The sequence below is a fragment of the Trachemys scripta genome, chromosome 10, assembly GCF_013100865.1.
Source record: "Trachemys scripta elegans isolate TJP31775 chromosome 10, CAS_Tse_1.0, whole genome shotgun sequence".
NCBI classification, from domain to species: domain Eukaryota; kingdom Metazoa; phylum Chordata; order Testudines; family Emydidae; genus Trachemys; species Trachemys scripta.
The window spans coordinates 8,701,172-8,723,129 of record NC_048307.1 but is presented as its reverse complement, the minus strand read 5'-3'; the positions used below and the strand labels follow the sequence as shown (position 1 = coordinate 8,723,129).

Below are 21,958 nucleotides of genomic sequence, written 5' to 3'. Positions count from 1 at the left end.
GTCTAAAACCCCGGTGGTGCCTCTTTAGGCTCCTGTTTCCTTAGTGATTCCCTCCCCCTTACCTTTGTTCAGAATGGTCCATCCACGCTCAGCTTTTACATCAGCCTTTTAAAACCCTGTTATTACCTCCCTGCTCGGCTGCAGCAGCATTGCGGTCTGCGGAGGAGGCCTTTGAGTCCTGTGTGGTGAGCAGAAAGCCAGTTGCCCTCATACGGTGCACAATCAGCGCTCCACTGGGGTGTAGCTGCACGCACAAAGTACAGCGGCCCCTTAGGCCCAGCCTGCCCAATAATCTCTCTCTGGATTGCTACAAGCTTGGAAACTCAGAACACTTTCTCTCACCTAGATGCATTAAGTACCAAAGTACGTACTGACCTTTAAAAAACGAAGCCCTAGGCCTTTGGGAAGCTGTTGATAACACATCATCCACTTTTAATAGTTCTTAACAACACATCACAACTAGAAATAATTCTAGTTTTGAATGATCAGCAGTATTAATATGAGTACTGCCTTTAGTCCCTTGAAGGGGAGGGATAGCTCAGTGGTTTGAGCATTGGCCTGCTAAACCCAGGGTTGTGAGTTCAATCCTTGAGGGGGCCATTTAGGGATCTGGGGCAAAAGTCTGTCTGGGGATTGGGCCTGCTTTGAGATCCTTCAAACTGGAAAGATGCTCAAAGAGCTTCACAAACCACTACCCAAATGCTACCACCTCTGGTGAGGAAGACAGCGTCATGTCTCCCTCTAGTGGCCAGCCCAAGCAAGGATAAAAGCCTGCTGCATAGAAATGCCCTTTTTGAATTCACAGGAATGAGTGGAGTGGAGAAGGAGGAGGAGAGGACTCCTTTAGCTCTAGTGGTGGGTGCTTGTGCTTTTGGTGCCGACGGGCACAGGTCCAGTGTCTGCCAGTCCCTGTGATGTCAGTACAGACATTGCCAGGAGTCAGTAATACATGCAAAGCAACACAGCCCAGTAGTTTAGGAAAGGAAGTGAAAGCCATCTCCAATTAATCCAACACCAGGGGGCGGGGATAAATCATATCCACCAAGTTTGGGAGGAAATCCACTTCCTGGAGGGGACAGGGTTGCCAGGGAGAAGTGAGCAGTGCATCATGAGACATCTCAGTAGCAACTTGTGTGTGAGCTCCCACTGGCTGCATCCTCCAAGTCTCCACCAGCTACACAATTAACGAACAGCGACGACGTGGCTTGATTCAACTCAGGTCAGGATCCCGCAGCCTTACAAAGAAGCTGCTAGCCTACCTTGGGCATGGCCGCTTGCCCATCGCTTCCCTGAATTCGCGGGACAATGGGCTGGTCCAGTCTCCCCTTCTCACCGAGACCTTAAATTGTTTCCTAACAGCGAGGTAAAGTTGCCTGGGCAAAGGGTGGAACCCCCAGGAGGGGCGTTGCAGCCATGACAACGCCAGGACACGCTTTACCAGAACGACATGTTCCACTCACCCCAGGGAAGACGAAGGGATCCTGGCTGAATGATCCTTTCCTGCATGGTGAACCTCGTAATGGCAACTCTAAACAGAGACTTTATCCCAGGAGGAGTTCTTGGCAGAGAAAAGAAGCCTGAGCACCAGACGAGAGCCCTAAATGACTGTGAAGGACACTGCTAACGAAATGGGCTGAGCTCAACCGAAATCCCTTGGAGTCCGTCAGCTCTCCATTTCACTTGTCACATGCTGTCTTCGCCAGGTTTGGACTCTCTAGGTTTATGTGGAGTGGGCGTTTGGGCAAGGCCTTTAGAACACAGGACTTGACAGGCCAGAGCAGCCAATCGGTGCCCCAAGTCGGTTAGGATTTGTCCTCTAGTAATGCCTAGGAACCCAATCACAGATCAATGCTAAGGCCTGTACAGGCACATCACAAAAAGACAGCACCCCTGCCCCGAAGAGCTCGCCATCTAAGCATAAGGTGAGACAACGGGTGGATGCCGATAGACAGGAAGCACAAGGCAACAAGAGGATACTGGGACGCAGGGCAAGCTGGCTCTCAGCACACCACCTGCTGAACCACTCCTGAGGTTTTTGTAGGAGTACCCCACTTTTGGCAGAGGCCCAATAGCTATTGCTCCCGAGAAAGGCAACTCTGCTCCTGCACACGCCCAAAGAAAGGGCTGTATCTGGCCAGTGTTGCAATGCTGTATCTGGAGTCAAAAAGTCCCCTCCTGAAGGCTTTGATGATCAGCACGAGACACAAGCAATCTTGTCAAAACCACACCGCGATGCTCGTGTCCAGCCACAAGTGGTTGAGAAGGACCTAGAGTGGTGGTGGGTCTGCCCCTCCCTACATACCCTCACACTAGAGTTGGAGAACGTGTAGGGCCAGGCAGGGACCCACAGGCACTGCCAACAAGATCTCTGATTGAGAGTACACTAGACTGAATTACAGCTTCCCAAAGGGAGGGTCCGGTAGTGCCACTGTGGAAGCACCAACCTCCTTTCAGGACAGTCACAAGACGTCAAGAGGGAAATGGGAGAAATGTGCTAAATTGCTTGATCTTTTTGAATCAAGGCTCAGCAAGGAGCGGATTCTGGATAATGAAGATCCAGTGTGTCCACTCTTCAAGAAGTAGCACTGCTGGGTTTTTGAGCCCCGGCTGGTGGTGAAATAGCCTGGTGTCAAAACAAAGGAAAAGGGGTGGGGCAGGAAATGCTGTCCAGGGTGCTGAAAGGGATGTGCCAGAGTGATTTGTAAGGGTGGCTGTTATCCTCTTGTTGCAGATGGGGAAACTGAGGCCCAGAAAAGTTAAACCGCTTGCCCAATGCCATACAGCAAATTAGTGGCCGAGCCAGTTTGCCCTAGACTCAGCCTCCTGCCCGAACCACTAGCCCACAAGACGGGATGAACTGGGCAGAGTCATACTATTGCATTCCTGCACAGAGTCATTCTCGCCTTTCCTCCCCTGGGACCTGGGCGTCAGGATGGCCTCGCTTCTGGATCTTCCCCCTCCTTGGCACTGCCTGCTCTGGCAAGGGGCTACCAGCTTGGGCCAGTCTCGGGGGCATTAAGCACAGAAAGGAGAGGAGCGGCTTGGTTTTCACATGCAATACACACACAGCTCTCCCAGGCATTCTAGTGCCCCTCCCCTATGCCTTCCCCAGTCTGTCTTCTGCACACTCCTCCAGACGCTGCCTCCTTTTCCTTCTTTCACAATGTCCCTCACATACGATGGCAGCACATTTCCCCCTTGCCCTCCCCTCTTATCCTCCTTCCCCTCTAACTTACATTGGGGCTCCCTGTCCCCCTCCCGCTCAGTTCTGCTAAACTTGCTGGCCCTGACATCTCCTCGGGCCGAAACACACAGCATAGCTTGTCCACTGAACACCAGGTAACTGTACAGGCACCGGGCCCAGCAAACCCCGCGTGGACACGCATCAAACCGATGCTCTCAATGAATAACAATATGTAATTATTAGGAAGATCGTCCTCTTGAAAGCGGTTATTTAACGGCCTTTTCTTCATGTCACGGCCAATTAAGTCATAAATTAGTCCTCAGGAGGAAACTGTCCCACTGGGGTCGGTGGGTTGACGCTGCTGCAGAAGAATTAGCTGAATCCTTGGCAGCCATTCAAGAGAGGGGGAAATCAATCAGTAATTGGAGTTGAATAAAGACTGTTGGCTTCTTCCTCGGGCAGACTTGGATCACTTCAAGAACCATTCAGACCTCACAGCTGCTCCGGTCATGTTCTTTTCCTGTAGTGAGTGGGTGTGAGCCTGCACTCCGGATCCAAACACCTCCCGACCTGATTTGAGCAGCCTCAGGATTGGAGGAGCTGATCTGTGCAGCATGGACCTGCCCGTAACGATCGGGGCCGTTATCGCCATGACGCGCAGAAAACGTGCTGTCAACATTTGCACCGAAGGTCGCTTGAGTGATCATGTTGCTGCAAAACAAAAGAAAACAGAGGCCAAAATACTTCAGTAAGATGAAGTTAGGCACAGGTACACGTTCCCCGCACAGCTCCCCTCCCCACCCCCCAAACCCGCTGAGCTCCTGAGCACGTCCCAGGACCCCTTCATGCCCCCTCCCACCCAGTCCATAGGTTCTATTCTGAAAGCAGCAGAAAGTTCAGAAAACAATTTCTCCCCATACATACATACGTACCTGTGCTCGTATGCGGTGGGGCCCAACCAGGGGAGGTCTCTGCCATGGCAGCAGATTGTTGTGGGCTGACAATTTTTGATGCCAAAAGCACAGTAATCATTAAGCCAACCTAATAATCCCTGTCAGGAGGGGAGCAGAGCCAAATAGGATGGCAGCCAGGCCCTAGGAAGGTTTCAAAACCTTCATTTCCAGAGATACAGGGCCCAGCTTGGGTAGTTTGGCCTCTTACAGAGCTGCTTCTGTTTTTCAGACACATGTTAACACGCTCTATCTGAAGTGCCCTCCTAGGGATCACTGAGGCTGGAGGCAAAGAGCCGGAGCACAGGGAGTTACTAAGCTGACATTAAAAGTTAAACACTGAAGGAATCAATGGAAGATGGAAAGAACTAAGAGCTGGAGCACTTGAAATTGACCGCAGGGATGCATCTGCTCTGCAAGGTCCTGGGAGAAGATGGTGGTACCATCTCCACCATCTGGGTGAGTGACAGATCTTTCTGGTTTGGTGGAGAAGAAAAAGATCCTTTTCTCCTTTGCTGCAACTCCCCTCCATTCCCCTTCCCCCACGCACCATTTCTCAAAGTTTGATGCAGACTGGCTCAACTGCATCTCAGTCCAATACATGCCTTGACCAGGAGCCAACAATAGCACACATCAGTGCTAGCTCAAGGAGTTTTGGATCAGGTATTTTCAGAGATTAAGGCCAAAAGGTACCATTGTAATAATCTAGTCGGACCTGCTACATAGTACAGGCCATAGAATTTCACCCGGGGATCCCTGTAGCAAGCCTGTAACTTCTGGTTCAGCTGGAGCATATCTTTTAGACAGATGCACACACTAGATTTAGAGAAGTTGAATGATGGAGAATCCACCAAATCCTTTGGTAAGTTGTTCCAATGGTTAATTCCCCTTCCTTAAAAATCTACACCTCGTTTCTAGTCTGAATGTGTCTGGCTTCGGCTTCCAGACACTGGATTTTGTTATGCTAGATTAAAGAACTGTTGACAACCAGAAATTTTTCTCCTTGTAGGTACCTACAGATTGTGACAATTGCTTTCTTAACCTTCTCTTTGATAAATCTTGATCTTTCTAAATAGATTGAACTTCTTTCGCTTTTCACTCGATGGAAGTTTTCCAGGCTTCAAATCACTGTTATAGTTCATTTCTGAACACTTAACACGTGGACACCAGGATGGGACACTGTATTCCAGTAATTGTCTCAACTAATGCCACATACAGCAGTAATAACTCCCTACTTCTACTTGATACCTCCAAGGATTGCATTTGTTCTCTTAGCCACCACACTGCACTGGGAGTTCATGTTCCTTAAGTCCTTTTGAATCACTGCTTTCCAAAATACAAACCTTCATCCTAGAAGTGGGACCTATGTTTTTGTTTCCTAGATATGACTTTGCCTTCAGCTGTATTAACACACACGATGTTCAAGCAAGCCCTTCAAGTGCAAGTCAGATTACTCTAGAACTGATCTATCCTTTATCACACCACCAATTTCAGCATCCATAAACTTTATCAGCAATGTTTTTCTCTTCCAGACCATTGATAAATGTCTTACATAGCATTGAGCCAAGAACTTAAAGGACTGAAGGAGACTCCATCTTTTCCCTTCCTTCCTCTTCCCCATCCTTCTATAGCTTATTTTGACCATTTTCCTCTCTCCCTTCTTGTGGCTGAAAGTCTTAAGAATCAAAGAGCCCAATTCACTTCTCTCTCACCAGCTTTTCACTGCTGTAGCTTCCATTGGACTCAATGGAATTTACTCATTTCCCCCACAGGGAATCGAGATTCAGACCCTAAGAACGTCTTTGAGCATTAGGCAGAAAAGATGGGATCTGTTCATTTTAACTGGAGCAGCCTCAATTGGCCATCATGAAAGTTCACCTAATTAATTGCGTCCCCTGTTTGTTCAGTCATGTGATCAAAATGCCCCTATGTTATCCCCTGGCACACCTGATTTTTCTTGAAGGCATAATCTCATTTCAGTGGAGTCCTATCTTCAGACACAGCTTCAGCCACACCCACGCTCAGTCCTCTCCCTTGGGACTTCACCCCTAGAGCGGAGCTGGTAAAAGGAATGAAGACCAGTCACCCACTCAGCACACAGCAGCAGGGCTGAGCCCTTATTCTCAGCACGCAAAAGCGAAGATTAATGGCTGAACAGATTCAACAAGGGGATCTTGGAAGTGTTAAATTTCTTCCCATCATCTTATGTAATTGTGATGAAACCTGGCACGAGTGGGGGAAATGTAACCATGACAGACTTCCCATAATTTCGCTCTCTCCTCTCAAAGATTTCCTCTTCAAGAGCATCTGCCCGTAAAAGAAGAATAAAAAAAAAAAGACATGGTCTTCAGCTCCCAATAGATAGGCCCTGGCCTGCCAAGGCAGCTGGTTCTGTTTAAATGAATCTTTCACCATCAATTAGAGGCTTTAACAGTGTTAGCAGCTGGGGGGTACATTTTGTCCTGACTCCTGTTTTAACAGCACAGAGTGGCTGCTAACCAGTTTCAAATCTTCAGTAGATGCCAGTCCCTGGAAAGATTTAACCTTTTACCCAAGTAGCATGTCCAGAAATTCACTAGGCAGTTCGATATAAACTTCAAGAGGTCTAATTTGTTGTGTAATTAAGGTGGAACCTTCAAGGATTCTACTTCTACTGCCACAACCAGTTACTTTCCCAGAAACCTTTGGTGGTAAGTCTGAAGGCGTCTATACTCATCACTATAGCATCCATTTGCATGGGGCAAGATTGACACCAATGACTAGTAAATTAATTTCAAGTGCCCTGTCTAGGTTTGTCGTTGCTCCAAGCTCAGACAAACCAGCTTTTTTTTTTTTTTTTTTTTTTTTTTTTTTTAAAGTTCCCCTGTGACCTGGGCCAGCTCCCCTATGGAAAACACAACCCCCAAGAAATCCTTCAAGCTGGTTTTACTCTTTGTAGCTAAAACAAGCTAGGATTTGTAAAAGAACTTGAGTTAGACACCCAAATCCTATTGAATTGTCGTAAGAATGAGACACCGGATTCCCTCAGGTTCCTTTAAACATCCCAGCCACAATGTATAGCCTGGAGAGAATCTTTAAGGTAGCAGCCTGTGTTCTGGATGTCTAGCTCCTAATTTTCCAAAGAGCCCTACATCTGGAGACCAGCAACTCGGTTTAGTTTCCAATCCCAACTCCTTGTGACTGCTGTTCACGTCTCCCTGCAAACCTCTTGTAAACCAGTGCTGCCAGATGAATGGAAGAAAACTGATCCAAGCAGGGCTGAGAGAAGACATCCTAGGCAAGCATTTTTTTGGACAATCCACCTAGCAAATAACTGTCAGCCAATGAGAATCTAGAGAGACTAAGCACCATCACTAGTTGCCGGAACAATTAACTCTCCCCCTTCTTAGTCATACCGCAATTAGCAACCCACAACCATGAATACCTGGAAAAGCCACCCAAAATATGGCTCTGTTGTTGGGTGAACATCCCTAACTAGGTTCTACTAGCTAAGAAAACACCACCACGACCTTGGCACCTCTCTGCTCAACACTGCAAGCCAAACTCACCATTTAATCACTGGGACCAGGAGATGGAGCTGCTCAGGGCACGTTGCCGCAGCACCCGCTCCATCAGCAGCAGGGACAAGCTCCAGCCCCTCTCTTGGAAGAAGTAAATCTTGCAGCAAGGGTTAGCAGAGAAGCAGCAACACGTTTTACGGTGCTCTGATGTCGCCAGCATGTTTCTGAACTGCTTCTGGCCTAGTGATGAGAGACGTGACTGTGGGGCATGAGGGCAAGGAGAGTGAAAGGGGTAATAAATTAGAGATGTAAATAACATGTAAAAACAACCATGTAACCGATTAAAATTCTATCGATGATACGGTTAAACATTTAACTGGGGGACTACAGGTGCACGGGGTGCTGCAACATCCCCATATTTTAGGCAGGGTTCAGCTGCCGGACCACCTCCGGGGCTCTGTGCGGGGCGGCAGCAGAGCTCTGGATTCACAGTGGCAGCCTGGACCCTGGGCGCAGAGGCAGCAGAGCCCTGGGTGCGGGTCCGGCAGCCGGGACCCTGGTGGAGTTTAATTGTTAACAGAAACCGATAAGCATCAAGTTTATGGGTTAACCTTTTACATCCCTATTACAAATCAGAGATAATTCCACTAAGATTAAGGTTAAGGAATGACAGTGTAGATTAACAGAAGGTAAAATGTATGGATTAAAGATGAGGTGGACTTTAAAGGACATTTTCTGTTTAGCTGCTCTGATTGGCTGAATTTTCTGCAACTCAGACATGTAACAAAGATTTCCATTTGATAGATCTCAAAGCGCTTTTCAAAGGGCAGTATAATTATTCCCATTTTACAGATGGGGAACCTGCTAAAGAGGGCTGGGTAAAAGGGAAATGAGAGAGGGAGGGGGTGTGGAATGAACTAAAGGGATAGGGAAGGGGGCAGCTGGGGATCAAATTGTACAAATGAATTAAACAAGTTAACCAATCACCACCTATCCCACTGTTTGTACATTGTAACTCTTCCCACCAGCTTGTGTCTTGCCTTTTTAAGCTAAGCTCTTTGGGGCAGAGATGGTTTTCCCACGTGTTTGTACAGTGCCTAGCATACCACAGGCAGCATCATAAATACATAAACAAGTGAGGTCACTAATGGGCAGATCCTTCGTTTCACAGGATGCTGTTTCCACCAGACTTGTTGAAAGAAGGCCCAGAAAATGGAAAACATCACCCAAGAGATTTATTCCATCTGGACCTCCTGCATTTCTGTTTATAAGAGGGTGAGTTATTTGTCAGCTGAACTATCCCTATATTTTCCTTTAGCAGAAACTTTAACTTTGATAGAGACATTTTTCTGTCTCTATCAAAAGTTCATAGAGTACGATATAGTCCTGTCATCTCAGTTGCTTTAAAGAAAAAAAAATCCAAGGCCCTCTCTTCAAAAAAGTATCAATTAACTGATGTAGACAGCCACCTATTTATAGTGTCAGGAGGGGGAAAAAAAGAATTCCAAACTACTCTATGGGTTTGCATACCAAAAGAAGTCCATGGAGACCAGGAATTTCTTTTCCAAAGTATTTAATAAAGAAAACACAAGGTAGCACAAATGCTTGTCAGAGCAGTGAAGAATTGATGGCAGTTTCTGTTCCAAACCATCAGCAAAAGTGGTTAAATCCCTACTAGCTGGTTGAAAAAGGAAAAACTTGGATTAAGGCCATAATCATTCACTCATTACATGTAGATTCACTTCTTATACCATGAAACTGACTCAACAACAGACAGCAAAAACAGATGAATGATCCCAGTTTTATAACCATACGCCTGAAGATCAAACAAACCATAGCAAGAAAAGCTTTAGACAGGAAAGGCTATGCCACAACACATGCCTCTATCAAGCCCAGAACTCCCATATCCATCTTGGAAATACAGCCAAGCAGCACTCTACATCACGTCTGTAAAATAAGTTTCTCATTGCCAAAGCAACAACATTAGTAATAGGAGACCACACTTGTCAGTTACTTTTACCCAAGTACCATTAAAATGGAATCTGTTTTTCCTGAGGGTCGAGATTTTGCAGAAAGGAAGGAAGCTACAGAAGGAGCAGCAAAAAAATCATGACAAGCCAGAGGAAGGAGAGAAGCAAATTAGGGCTGGTAAAAATGTCCCAACAAACTGTACAGCTTAAAAGATAATGAATGCTACCTGGGAAAAGTGATTTTCATCTGAACAACCCATGTGTTCTCAGATAAATCTAATGGAGTTCTAGGCTACCTTTCACAGCTTGCCTGCATTGAAATTTTATCAGAATTTCCCTCACTACTGGTCTAGTAAGAGTGCCCAGAAGCAAATTAGACAATGCTGTGGTAAAAGTGTCTGGTCACCACTAGAGCTTCCATCATTGCCAATGCTGCATTAGTGCTTAACCAACGCTGGAAAACTTTTGTAAAACCATCAGGGCCGGCTCTGCCGCCCTCGGCAAAAAAGCTGCCCTCGGCAAAAAAGCCACCCCCCGCCCCCTCCCGCGGCAGGGGAGGGCACCGAGCCCGGCTGCGGGCCCGCAATCCCCGACCGGGCCGAAGCACCGGGGGGAGGGCAGAAAGCGCCGGCCGGGGCTCTCCGCTCTCCCCGGCGGCCAGAACGCCGGGGGGAGGGCGGAGAGCCCCTGGCAGCCAGGGCACTGGGGGAAGGGCGGAGAGCCCGCTGCGGCTCTCCGCTCTCCCCAACCGGCCGGAGCGCCAGGGGGGAGGGCGGCAAGCCCAGTCGTGGCCCCGCTCTCGGGCTGGAGCGCCCCACCGCGCCGCCCACCTCCAGACGCCGCCTCAAGCACATGCTTGGTGGGCTGGTGGCTGGAGCCAGCCCTGAAAACCATTATAGACGCAGACTGTCAAACATGTCTTAGGTTCTACTGAAAGCTTTGCTACATACTCAGTTTAGTGGCATTTCAACCCGTTTCTTTGTTGCCTTCCCTACTGTTCTACCATTCCCCAAATATGGGCTGACTGATATCACTCCCTTAGTCACAATCGTCACTGCCTTATCCACAGTTTGATAAACAAAATGGTAGATACCAAGAGTTTAAAGTTGTGAGTTTATTGCATATGTAACAAAAATGAACATGACCTCCTGGGTCCAGCCTACTATACAATCACTGTTTATTCCAGCTGGTTCCATAACCACATTAAATAGAAGTAGTATTTCTTTAAATACTTTGATTTAGACATAAAATGAAACTTTAGTGTACAACTTTCACAAAATAAATCTGCAATAAAAACAGTGGGAAGAATAACAAGGATAGCAGCAATACTTAAACAAGACATTACAAAATAATAAATTAAAAATACATTATAAAGTGGTCAAGGAACAAAAATTAACAAATTAAAAAAACAGAATCACATATGCTGTGTTTCTGGGAGCCTGCTGTGCTACACAGCACTGACCCTGGGCACTGGGTACAGAGTGTGCGGTGGCGGGGTCTTTACTTGTACGAAATCTGCTAGATTTCAAAACCACCTTCCTTGACTTGAACTAAACATGTACAGCTGAGTAAGCTTTGATTTCACCATCTCAACCAACAAGCAGCCTTTTAAAGCAGGGCTCTGTCAAACATAATGCCCAAGTTAACTCTAACATTCATAACGCAGTCTCACTTCTTCCCGATTTAAAACACAAGCAGAGTGGTGGTCTCCTACATCCCTGAGTGTATAGGATCGGCTGATAAGCAATATCAGGGCAAGTACTGAACATCTGTACCACTGGAGCAGTTTCTAAATTTGCTTTTGGAATAGGTACAAGAAAGAATTCAGAAGATGTAACTTGCACTTTCCTCAGGTCTGCTCCAAAATGTATTTGTGTACAAGGCAGATGGGTGATGGTGAAATGTGAACGGTAAACTTTTCTGTGTTATTCTTTGGGCAAGTCTGTAAACAACCAACCAGTTCAAATACTGGAAGTTGTTGTAGAGAACATGTTCCATCTTCTTCATGCTGGCAGACCACAAGGGAAAGAACATGCTTTAAAATTCTGGGTGTCAGAGGTGACAAGAACAGACTCAGTAAAAACCTCAGTCAATAAACGACTAAGCGTACATCCCCTCTCAACTTTCTGCTTGTCTCTCACAATGTCCTGGCCATGAACCCAGATGTGAAACCAGAATAGTGAGTCTTAGGCAGAACCAAGCATTGTTTTAAATCCACACTTGCCTATCTTATTTTCTCCATCCAGACAGTTTTAAGGCCTGCCTCACACATTAACATACAGAAGGATATAAAGTAATTTAGAGGACAGTTCCCTCTCCCCACTGCTGCCAGCATGGAAGAGGGACATTCGCAAGGCTTTTCAGTATACAAAAACAGACTTGACAAAACAGAAATCCTTGCCTATTTTGTGCAACCAACGAAGTGTTGATCTAAGAGAGATGTACTATCACATGCTAACTTGCTTGCTGACTTGCAGTTCTCTGGACTGAGAGCCCTCCATCCTCACCTTGTTTGGTTTTAGAGAGCCAGCTGTGCTTTGTGTGAAGGTGGTGGATTTTATTTATTTATTGTTAGCCCTTTCAGTGAAAAAACCACAACATGAGACTGCATACAATATTTTTGGGCAACAACCTACTCTGGATTTTTCCTATCTGCCTATGGTATATTGCACATACAAATGCACTGAAAGGTTAAATACATTCCATTGGCAGTGACTGATTTCATAGCCATTTTCAACAAGCCAGGGCTAGTGGAATTATGTTACCCAATACAAGACTGCACAGACGTGCGGCTGCAGAAAGTTGCATTTTTCCCTCTACTGCAAATGTCACACAATTTCTCCTTCTATGCCCAATAACCCATAATGCAGAAACTAGTCCTTAAGTGCCACTAGATTCTAAAGACCCTACGTACAACTGTCTGAACATGTCTTTCTTACAAAATCCTGCCATGTGAGCTTCTATAGCCAAACTGTGCAAATCTCACAAAATTATACAATTTCATACTTGGAATGCAATTCTGACAGTCCCAACATCAAATCACAAGAATTATGGTCAATGGAAAATAAAACAAAGGGGGAAGATTCCAGGATTTTGACAAGTATATAACTTTTTGTCCTATCACAGTTTAAAGCTATTATCAAATTCAATTAAAAAAGACAAAATAGAAATATTCCAGTAGACATTTTCTAAGAACAATCTCTGACCCACAGCTGAATTCCAATGCACTATTCCATAAACATAACATCTGTTAAATGTTTCAGTAATGAATCTCTCTAAAAATCAGGCTTGCCAAAGAAAATCCTATACAAAGCAAGTCTGCTTTACTTATGTTTAGACATGTTTGATGGCTAACTTGCTCTTTATGAAGTCATGTTATTTTGTTAAAATACTGTCTTATCTTGGTGTGCAAATTGGAAGAAATGTTATTTGACCCAGGTACTTGATTTGCTTTTGTTTCCCCTTGCACTGGGAATCCATTTTAGCAAATGAGTTAGAGTACCAACCTTTAACATTAGTTTCAGACAGTTGAAAAAAAATGCCATATGTGGTACTCTGGAGTAATTTCCATTTCTATAGAACTTAAAAGATAAAACCTTCCAATAGCTTTACGTAAAGTTTAGACTTTATTCACTATATAGTTATCCTTTTACCTTCCCCTCAAATACACCTTTCACAAGGCCTATGACTTAAGAACAGAACTTTGTTCCATTAGCTTAGCTTTTAGCAATTTCCTCATAAAATCTTTTAGAATTTCAACTCACAAGTGTCTCTCAGATAAAACAGTGGCACAGAAATCACAGCTTTTTGGATTTATCGGATTTGAAAATTTTGTCTGTTTGCTTTCTCTTTACCAAGCTTCTTTGCAAAGTACTTAAATTTGGACAGGCTATGGTAAGTGAATCTGCAGGAGAAATATTTTTCCCATGTGCAAAACAATTAAATTTCAACCAGGACATCCAAAAAAAAATAATATACACCAATTAAGCTGCCCTGGATTCCTTCATTTTCCTAGACGTGAGCCACTACTTTCACTGAGAGCTTCCTGCTAAGGCAGAACTTCCGTTACACGTGCATATGGAGTTTTATTTTCTGCTAGAAGTTTGTTTGTTTAACAGGTGTTTAAAACGTGCAATTCTGAATTCCAGTGCCAGTCAGATAGTCAATAGCTGCTGGACTCTACAAGAGGCTCAAACTTGCTTTAAGACAAAATAGCCAGGTATTCCTACCAGTTGCAAGTCCTCAGCAAACCAAGCTCAGATACTCAACTACAGATTGATACTCCTATAAAAAGACCACAGGTCATTGACCCTATCACAATATGTGTTACAAGTCTAGCAGAATATCTGGTGTAATCAAAGCCAAATGCTGAACTTGGCTGCATTTCATTTTATGGGGATGGAAGAAGAGGGTGGGGATTATTGTAACAAAGGGGAGAAAATGGCTGGGAACCACCACCAAAAGCCCCCTCCCCCCACCAACAAAGGAGGGGAAACAACCCCATCTCTCTAAGTTGTCTAGTGTTCCAATGCTTCAGACAGCTTAGCAGGAAGTTCACAGCAAGCTTCTTCTAGCTTTTGATCTGGTGGTCCATGAGCTAGTGTCTGTTTCCTTTGGTTGCCTCTTCACTCCACAGCAAATCCACAGGTCTCTTCCACGGCTGTCAGTAGCTTCTCATAAAGCTTCTCATATGACTCATAAGGCGGAATGTCAATCCGGTTAAAGCTAAACAAGATGAAAACAACAGTATGAACATCGCTGTGTATGACCCAAAACATTTCACTTGCAAAAACCTAGCTCACCCATGTTTAAAGATGTACTCTATAAAATGAACTGTGGCCGAAGTGAAAATTATTAGCTGTTTCAGTGATCAAATTAAACAAGATTAGGGCTAATTTCGCACCTTTTCCTATAGTTCATGAACCTGCACGGGGGAGCTGTGAACTGGGGGAAAGGAATTCTGTTAGCATTTGAGCTTGTTTAACTTCACTATTCCATGTTACCCTTTACCTAGTTTTCTTTTCTTTTTTTTTTTTTTAAATATTGCCTCTAATATGGCTACACTTTTTAAAATAAAAATTTAGCATTCACACGTAAAATGTTTGATTTTTTTTTTTGCTTAATAATAATAATGTATAATTCTAATGGTGGAATAAAGTAAAAAGGTTTCAATAAAAATACACACATTCCCATGTAATATTTGAACTGAAAACACTTGCAACATGTAAAAAAAGACACCAGGCTACAGTGCCTCTGGTTAGCGTCCAAAGCATTTTGAAGCATTGTTTTAGTCACGGTAACACTAACTTTTTTCTTGCCTATTAATACTTAATAAGGGAAGAAGTTACTGAATCCAAAGCATTTCCTGTATCGGACAATGCTACTGCTTTCTGAGGGGCTGATGGTCCAATGGAATGTCAGATAGTAGTGTGCCTAATATACAGGGAAGCACTGGGTGTATACTTTGCCCCAAGTATGAGGCATATTAGGGAAGCAGTTAAGTGGTTAATTTACTGAAAGTGTTGCTTCAAAATAAGAGTTTTCCCACATTTTGGTTCCAAATGCCAAAATATTTAGGGTACCTATTAAAATGGCTTCCTGTACATGAGCGTGTGAGTAAGTCTATGCAAAAGCTAATCTCAGATTCTCTTGAAGTTCAGTTCTGTATATAACGTATTAGTAGTGCCTTTTTCTAATTTTATAGCTAAATGTACATGCAAGAACACCATTACTGTACTGCTGCACAAGGAATACATGGAATTATTGAATCATTGTCTTTGAAGATTATTTCTTGTAACGTGTATCCTTTTATCTGTGAAGACTTGACTGGACAAATGGAGATAAATGAATATCCTGTGCACCAACGCAAGAGGCAGCAGATTTTAATAACATCATCTTACCAAGTGTGGGCTTTTGGAAGGTTGTCTGTATTTGCATCTATCAAATGGATGGTAAACAGCCTGGGTCCTGCAGCGCCTGTAGAACCTTACAGACAGACATTCTAGTTAATGCACTTCAGCAACAGTTATAATACATAATGAATTTGCCAAATACAGCGGGAGGCGGGGTGGGGAGGAGGAGGATTAATTTCAGTTTCAAGCAGGAATGTACCAGAGGTTAACTGTGCATACCAGTCAGTGCAGAGTTGGCCCAGGGGGTTTGGGGAGGTAGCTGGAGTTGTTAAGAACAAAGATATCACCCAACATGGCTCTCAGAAAACATGGGTTTTTACTTAAAGAGCTTCCCCGTTCTCAAAATGGGAGAGGTGGTAGGGCAAGCAGCACTTGGGAGATGCTCAGACACACTATGGCTGCAAGGCTCCATTTATTCTCAGCCAACATGTATCTGTAATGGGTCCATTCCTAATTTGCTTAATACACTGAAATTCTGTTGCCAGAAAGAGGCAATTTCTGGAAATACATTCAAAGTCTAATAAAAATTATTATAGCAAATGTACTGAGTCAGGGTAGAAAATCTTCATTTAAGAAACAGTCGAAGTAGTTCATGCGCATTCAGGAACCCAATTAGATTTGTAAATTTCATGCACTAAAATATACAGTGGTTGTATAGACAATGATTTTAACTACACCCGTCTAGACAATAGTCTTCTCAGGAGACTGGCACATACTAGTGGTGACACCAACTAAACTGCTACCTGATAACAAGAATACAGACTTGTCAATGCATATCACTACTGGCAACTGCTAACTGTCCATTACTGGCAGAGGTGTTGACAAATGAGAACTTCAATTCAAGGGCAGGGTTTCAGTAATTAGATTACTAAATTCTAGTGCCACATATTGACATGCTACTATTATAGTGCAGTGAATATGGAACAACTTTTACTGCCTTCTCTGACGACGCATTAACTCAGACTCCACATCAGTCACCTTGCAAAGCCTTGAAACCTTGAAGAGGGACACGTGTGGACCCAGTCACAAACTGTAACAGCCTCGCCCTTCTTTCCTCATCAAACGTTTCCACGGCTTGCCAGAACCACTTTACGATATTGCTATCTGCCATGCAGTGCTTTAGACGGGTGTTTGACTTCCAGTCATTCAGGTCTATCTTATCCAGGCCTCCTATTATTAGCTGTTAAATAATTTTTAAAACACTTTAAAGCAACAAGCACTGAAATGACATCTTACATTAATATCTATTACCCCAACATGCTTTACAAACTGTAATATACTGCACATACACAAATCATTTTACCCACAATGAAAAACTTTTCTCATGCACAGTATATAGTAATGCTACTAAATAGCTCAGGACAGGAGGTGAATACTCTCTCCAATTGAAACGGCAAGTGGATTTTAGGTAGGTGAATGCAATTACCTAAACTGGGTTTTGGAGAAGAAACCAAAGCCAACCCTCTACTTTAATTATCACTAGTTCTGTTTGTTTGTTTTTTTAACATGTAACCTGAAAAGCATAATGTGATTCCTTACACTACACCAGAGCTTCAGACTTAGACAAAAGTGTGTCACCTACTGAATCAGACACCACTTTTCACAGCACTGCATTTTATCTGGAGGTCTTCCATCCCACTAATGACTACAGTCAAACCCTGCTTAATTTGTGAGCTCTTACTAGATCACTGCCAACTGTGCCATGGCATATATAACTCTATACAATATTCTGTTTATCATCTCTAATATAGACTACAAAACAAATTCCTCAGATCTCTTCCATAAGTGAAAATGGAATGCTGAGTAGTGGGAAGAAGTCATGATAGGCCAAGGTCCCAACCAACTGGAATGGTGATAAGGAAGTGGGGACACAAGATCCAATTGCTTAAAATGAATTATATAGTCCAGGGATCTGCAACCTTTGGCACGCGGTCCATCATGGAAAGCCCCTGGCAGGCCGGGACGGTTTGTTTACCTGCAGCGTCGGCAGGTTTGGCCGATCGCAGCTCCCACTGGCCACGGTTCGCCACTTCAGGTCAATGGGGGCTGCGGGAAGCAGCAGCCAGCACATCCCTTGGCCCACGCCGCTTCCTGCAGCCCCCATTGGCCTGGAACGGGGGACCGCGGCCAGTGGGAGCCGCGATCGGCCGAACCTGCGGACGCTGCAGGTAAACAAACGGCCCGGCCCGCCAGCAGATTTCCCTGTCGGGCCACATACCAAAGGTTGCCGATCCCGGATATAGTATATTCCAAAGGTATTCAATTGTTTCAGGCAGTGGACCACATTTTAAAAGAGTATTGTCTCATGGATCTGTCTTGTGCCAGGATATGCAGATCCCCTTCCCTCTCATTCACACTCATTTAACATTGTGGCAATGGCAACATTTGTTTACATGGAAAATATCACAAAGTTTTTAATGCATTTTTTATTTGCCTTTCAGGGCAATTTAGAAGGCTGAAACAAGAAATAGCCTTATGTGACTAGCTGGCCTGCCACAAATTGCTAGCAAGTGCTTCCAGGACCACCCATGGTCCACAAGCTACAAGTTGAGAAAATCTGCTTTTCTATTAAGGGAGCAAACCATTTGCACTGAAGGAACAGAAAACAGAAATAAATAAATGTGATACAAAGAAAAAAAATACCATTTTAAGTGGCTGCATTTTGAAATTCAGGTTTAAAGTAACAGGCCCAGGTCTTCTCTGTATATTCTATACTTAAATTTTCTGCTTTCATTTTAAAGTGCTCTAATCTTTGCTCTATGTAGTGTCAATAAATGACCTGGATTGTAAATTATTACAGAAGACAAGCTCTTCTGAGGAGAGTAACAAGCTAGGATCTGTCATTGTTTGTGCAATCTGCAATATAGAATCAATCTTATTGCTGAAAAAAAACAAAACTGTCCACGTCCAGCATTAGCCCTTGTTTAGGCAACATGTATTTTTACTATTTCCCATTTTAGATAGCCTTAGCCGTAATGCTAGTATCTCACACGTACAAAAAAGCCAGAACAAACTAACAACTGTGATTAAAATGACACAGCTTTCTGGTACTGTTCATTATAATTGAAAAGGGCAAAACTATTTTTACATTAATACTCTAAACATTTGCTCATAGGTCATCCTGATCACAAAATAAAGTCATTCCGAATGAATAAACACGTGTACCTCAAGCTCCTTCTGGTCAAAAGGCTTTAGTAAGTGTTGAGGAATAAGTTCATTAAAGCCTTTTTGTAGAGCCAGAAACTGTGCCTCAATTCCTCTCATAAATCGCCAGTTTACATACAACCTGGGGGGGAAAAAGCCCAAAACAGAAAGTTAGGAGCAATATGCTGGATAGAACTGGGCTTTTTTATATTATCAGAGTGGGAAAGTTTGGTCAAAGACCTATTATGGTCTGGATAGACACATTGTGTTTATGGAAAACACTTTTTTTTGTCCATTTTCCTTCCGTAATTACCAGTTCCATATCAACACAAAGAAAACAAGAACTAACTTTTTTAAAGCTCAGTTTATTGCTCCTAGCTCTTATGGCATGTATACAAATTACATTGGTATGCCAGGAAGGTATATAAAGATGAAGACTTCATACAAAATCAGACCAGAAAAGTCAGCACTAACTAGCTACTGTGAATAGGTCACTGGATCTTGTTTGTATCATTCATTACATCTCCCATCAATTCAGAGCATTTGTATTCCCAGCCTAAGGGGAAAGCAGTAAATTAATGTTTGAAATGCATAAAAAAAAAAAAAGTATTCTATACTTGGGTGTTGCAGATTTTCTGAAAAAAAAAATCTTAAAGTTCTGCCCTCAACCATCAGTCTCCCTTCAAATACCTATCACCACTTTGAGGCATGTTTGCTAAAAGCCAGCTCAGAAGTCTATTCGTCATGTTTTTCAATGTCATCAGTAAGAGGACAGAAGTCAACTGAAAGCAGCAATGAATTAATATGTATGATGATAAACAACTAAGGGAGAAATATGAACCTGCTCTCTACATCTGATATAGGTGTGATCTTGAATTCTCTTTGGATTTTTTCCTAAAAAGAGATGACCTAGCTCAAACACAAGTTATTGGACACCATCCAGGAATTACTGGATGAAATTCTATGTACTATGCAATGCTGCAGATCAGACTAGATGATGGGTTCTCAACCAGGGGGTCATGACCACCCTGCCCTTCCCATATTGCTAAATAGCAGGTGGGTCTGGTATGGTCATATTAGTCCCCTCCTGGCCTTAAAATCCATAAATCTATATACCTTATAAATACCGCAGCAAAAATGTCCCCAAATCAAAGACACTTAGACCTATTTATCCTTCAGAATAGACTGATTTAGTGCCAGCAGAAACTGCTGCCATGCAGAGAACCACAACTCAGGACGAACTTGGTCCTTCACTCCAATGGCTTTGCAGGGGCTTAAGTGCCAAGGAATAATTTGCTCTGACTGATTGAAGGAACGCTGTTTACTTGCTCAGAGAAAGGTCTTCATTCCTCCCTAGACTAAGGAAGAGTCATTATAATGGACAAAAGTGGTTGTGATGGGCTGGAAATGGGAACTTTCAGGAAAGCAAAGAATTTCCCAATGTGCTTTTTCTCTGAGAATCTCTTTTCCTCCAAGTCCTAAACAAAACATACACTTGTTCACTAAAAACAATTTTCAGATCTCCCTCCTAATGTGCACTCTTCATTACTTCACTTTTCAGATCCTAAGAACTGTATAAAGAACTCATCTTCTCCAACCCCTTCCCGTTATGTTTTGGGCAGCTGGTTCTTCCTGTGGTACCTGACATATTCTTTCTTGTTCTCTTCTGTAACAGGAACATTTCTGCCATTTGGTTTGAGCTCATGCTGCAGAATGCGCCCAAAAGCATTGTGTTCCACACAGAAAGTATGGTCCAACACTGGGGTGATGTCATTCTCTCTGTCAATTAAAAGGAAAATGGGGAAAAAAATGTTATTTTTTTTCCCAATCTGTTGATGCACACAGACCAGTTATTTATTGAACACTTAAGTTAATCTATGGAGTGAAGGGTCCATCTGCCATCTTTCACAAGCCCTACATTTACTGTTTCCTAAGTTGCCTCTCTCGTGTATAGCCTTGTGGGTTTCAGAAGTCCAACCTATGTGTTAGTTTCCCTTTTCTCTACACACCCTGCTAGTAAACAGACCGTTAATTTGTTAAATTTAAAATAAAATTAACTGATTTTTTGCCATATTTCAACACAAAGTATTAGGAAGATCATGTAACTTTCTGCACTGCTGGTGAATTGGCCATGAATTAGAACACAAAAGGAAAAGCTGCATTGATAAAAATTATTTGCCTTATGACCAATGAAACTTTGAAATTCCTTCAAATATATCTGACTAAATCTAAGAGGATGTGAATATAAAAGATAATTTCTTATATATGTCTAAAGCAGTAGAACCAAGGGCACGCTCCTCCACTGGTTGTTTCCCAAGCAATCACACACAGAATTCATTAGATTTCCACAACTAAACATTAGGTGACTAAGGACAAGGTTATGGATTTCATTGAAGGATCCAGCAAGAGCTGAGTGGTGTTTGTATAAGAGCTTTCCCCTTCACAAGTACCTTCAATTCTTGGATGGGGAAGTAGAGGCTAGGAAATAGAGTGTTTTTGCAAAACCTGCTCCACTGTGAAGGCTCTCTTTTAATGTGATATCTTACTACCCCTGAGGTCTGGTGCTCAGTCTTCTATAGTTAAATACTTGGTAAATGAATAGTACTTACAAAATCCAAACTAAACTCTTGTGCAGTTCTGGGTCAACAGATTCCAGATCAGATAGCTGAATGGGTTTCCCCAGCAGCTGTTTGTAGAAGGGAACTGTGAAACCCCCATTGATGTAGTGTCCATGGAACACAGCTAAACCCATTATTCGACCAACAAAATGGAAATATGACAAGTGATCCTGCAGGGGACACAGAAGAAAAAGAATAAATCATTGGAAAAGCAGTCCAATGCTGACACCTTGTGGCTATATTTATGCCAGTAGCAATGACTTGGTATCCAAGGATTTGCAACCTGCTGGGCACCAAGATATGTCTATACTGCTATGTAAGCCTGGGCTGACTCAGGTTTGAGCCCATAGCCCCCTTCTGTCTACACACAACTCTCTCAGACTCTGGCTCAGACCTATAGTCCTAGGTTCCTGCAGTACTGGAGGGTTCAAACCCTTCTGCTTTGCAGTGTAGATGCAGCCTCCCGACTGAAGTCCTAGAAGTCCACCAAAAATATCCCACAATCCCATGGGTCAACTTCCTTCGTCCTCTCTATCCCAAGAACCGCCAGCTGGCTGCAGGGAAATGGGAGCATCTGTCCCCCTCCCACTTGAAGCACAGAAGCTTGGTGGGTCAGTGAGCTGCAAACACACCATCAGAGAGCCTTCTGTGTTTGCAACGGAGACTGAACAGAAGAAGTG

At 43.6% G+C, this 21,958-nt stretch overlaps 1 protein-coding gene across 3 annotated transcripts in view; it reads right to left on the bottom strand.

Moving 5' to 3' along the window:
* Positions 1–10,703: 10,703 nt before the first annotated feature.
* Positions 10,704–21,958, bottom strand: part of SMURF1 (SMAD specific E3 ubiquitin protein ligase 1) — a 60,867-nt gene continuing 49,612 nt past the window's right edge. For 2 of the 3 annotated variants that reach the window (XM_034782904.1, XM_034782901.1), the window contains 6 exons: positions 21,270–21,448; positions 20,302–20,439; positions 18,682–18,802; positions 16,495–16,696; positions 15,505–15,589; positions 10,704–14,329 (listed from right to left, as the gene is read on the bottom strand). In XM_034782904.1, coding sequence (XP_034638795.1) covers positions 14,230–14,329; positions 15,505–15,589; positions 16,495–16,696; positions 18,682–18,802; positions 20,302–20,439; positions 21,270–21,448 — 825 coding nt within the window. In that variant the 3' untranslated portion in view covers positions 10,704–14,229. The remainder of the gene's footprint in view (positions 14,330–15,504; positions 15,590–16,494; positions 16,697–18,681; positions 18,803–20,301; positions 20,440–21,269; positions 21,449–21,958) is intronic. The other variant, XM_034782902.1, reaches the window with a different exon arrangement.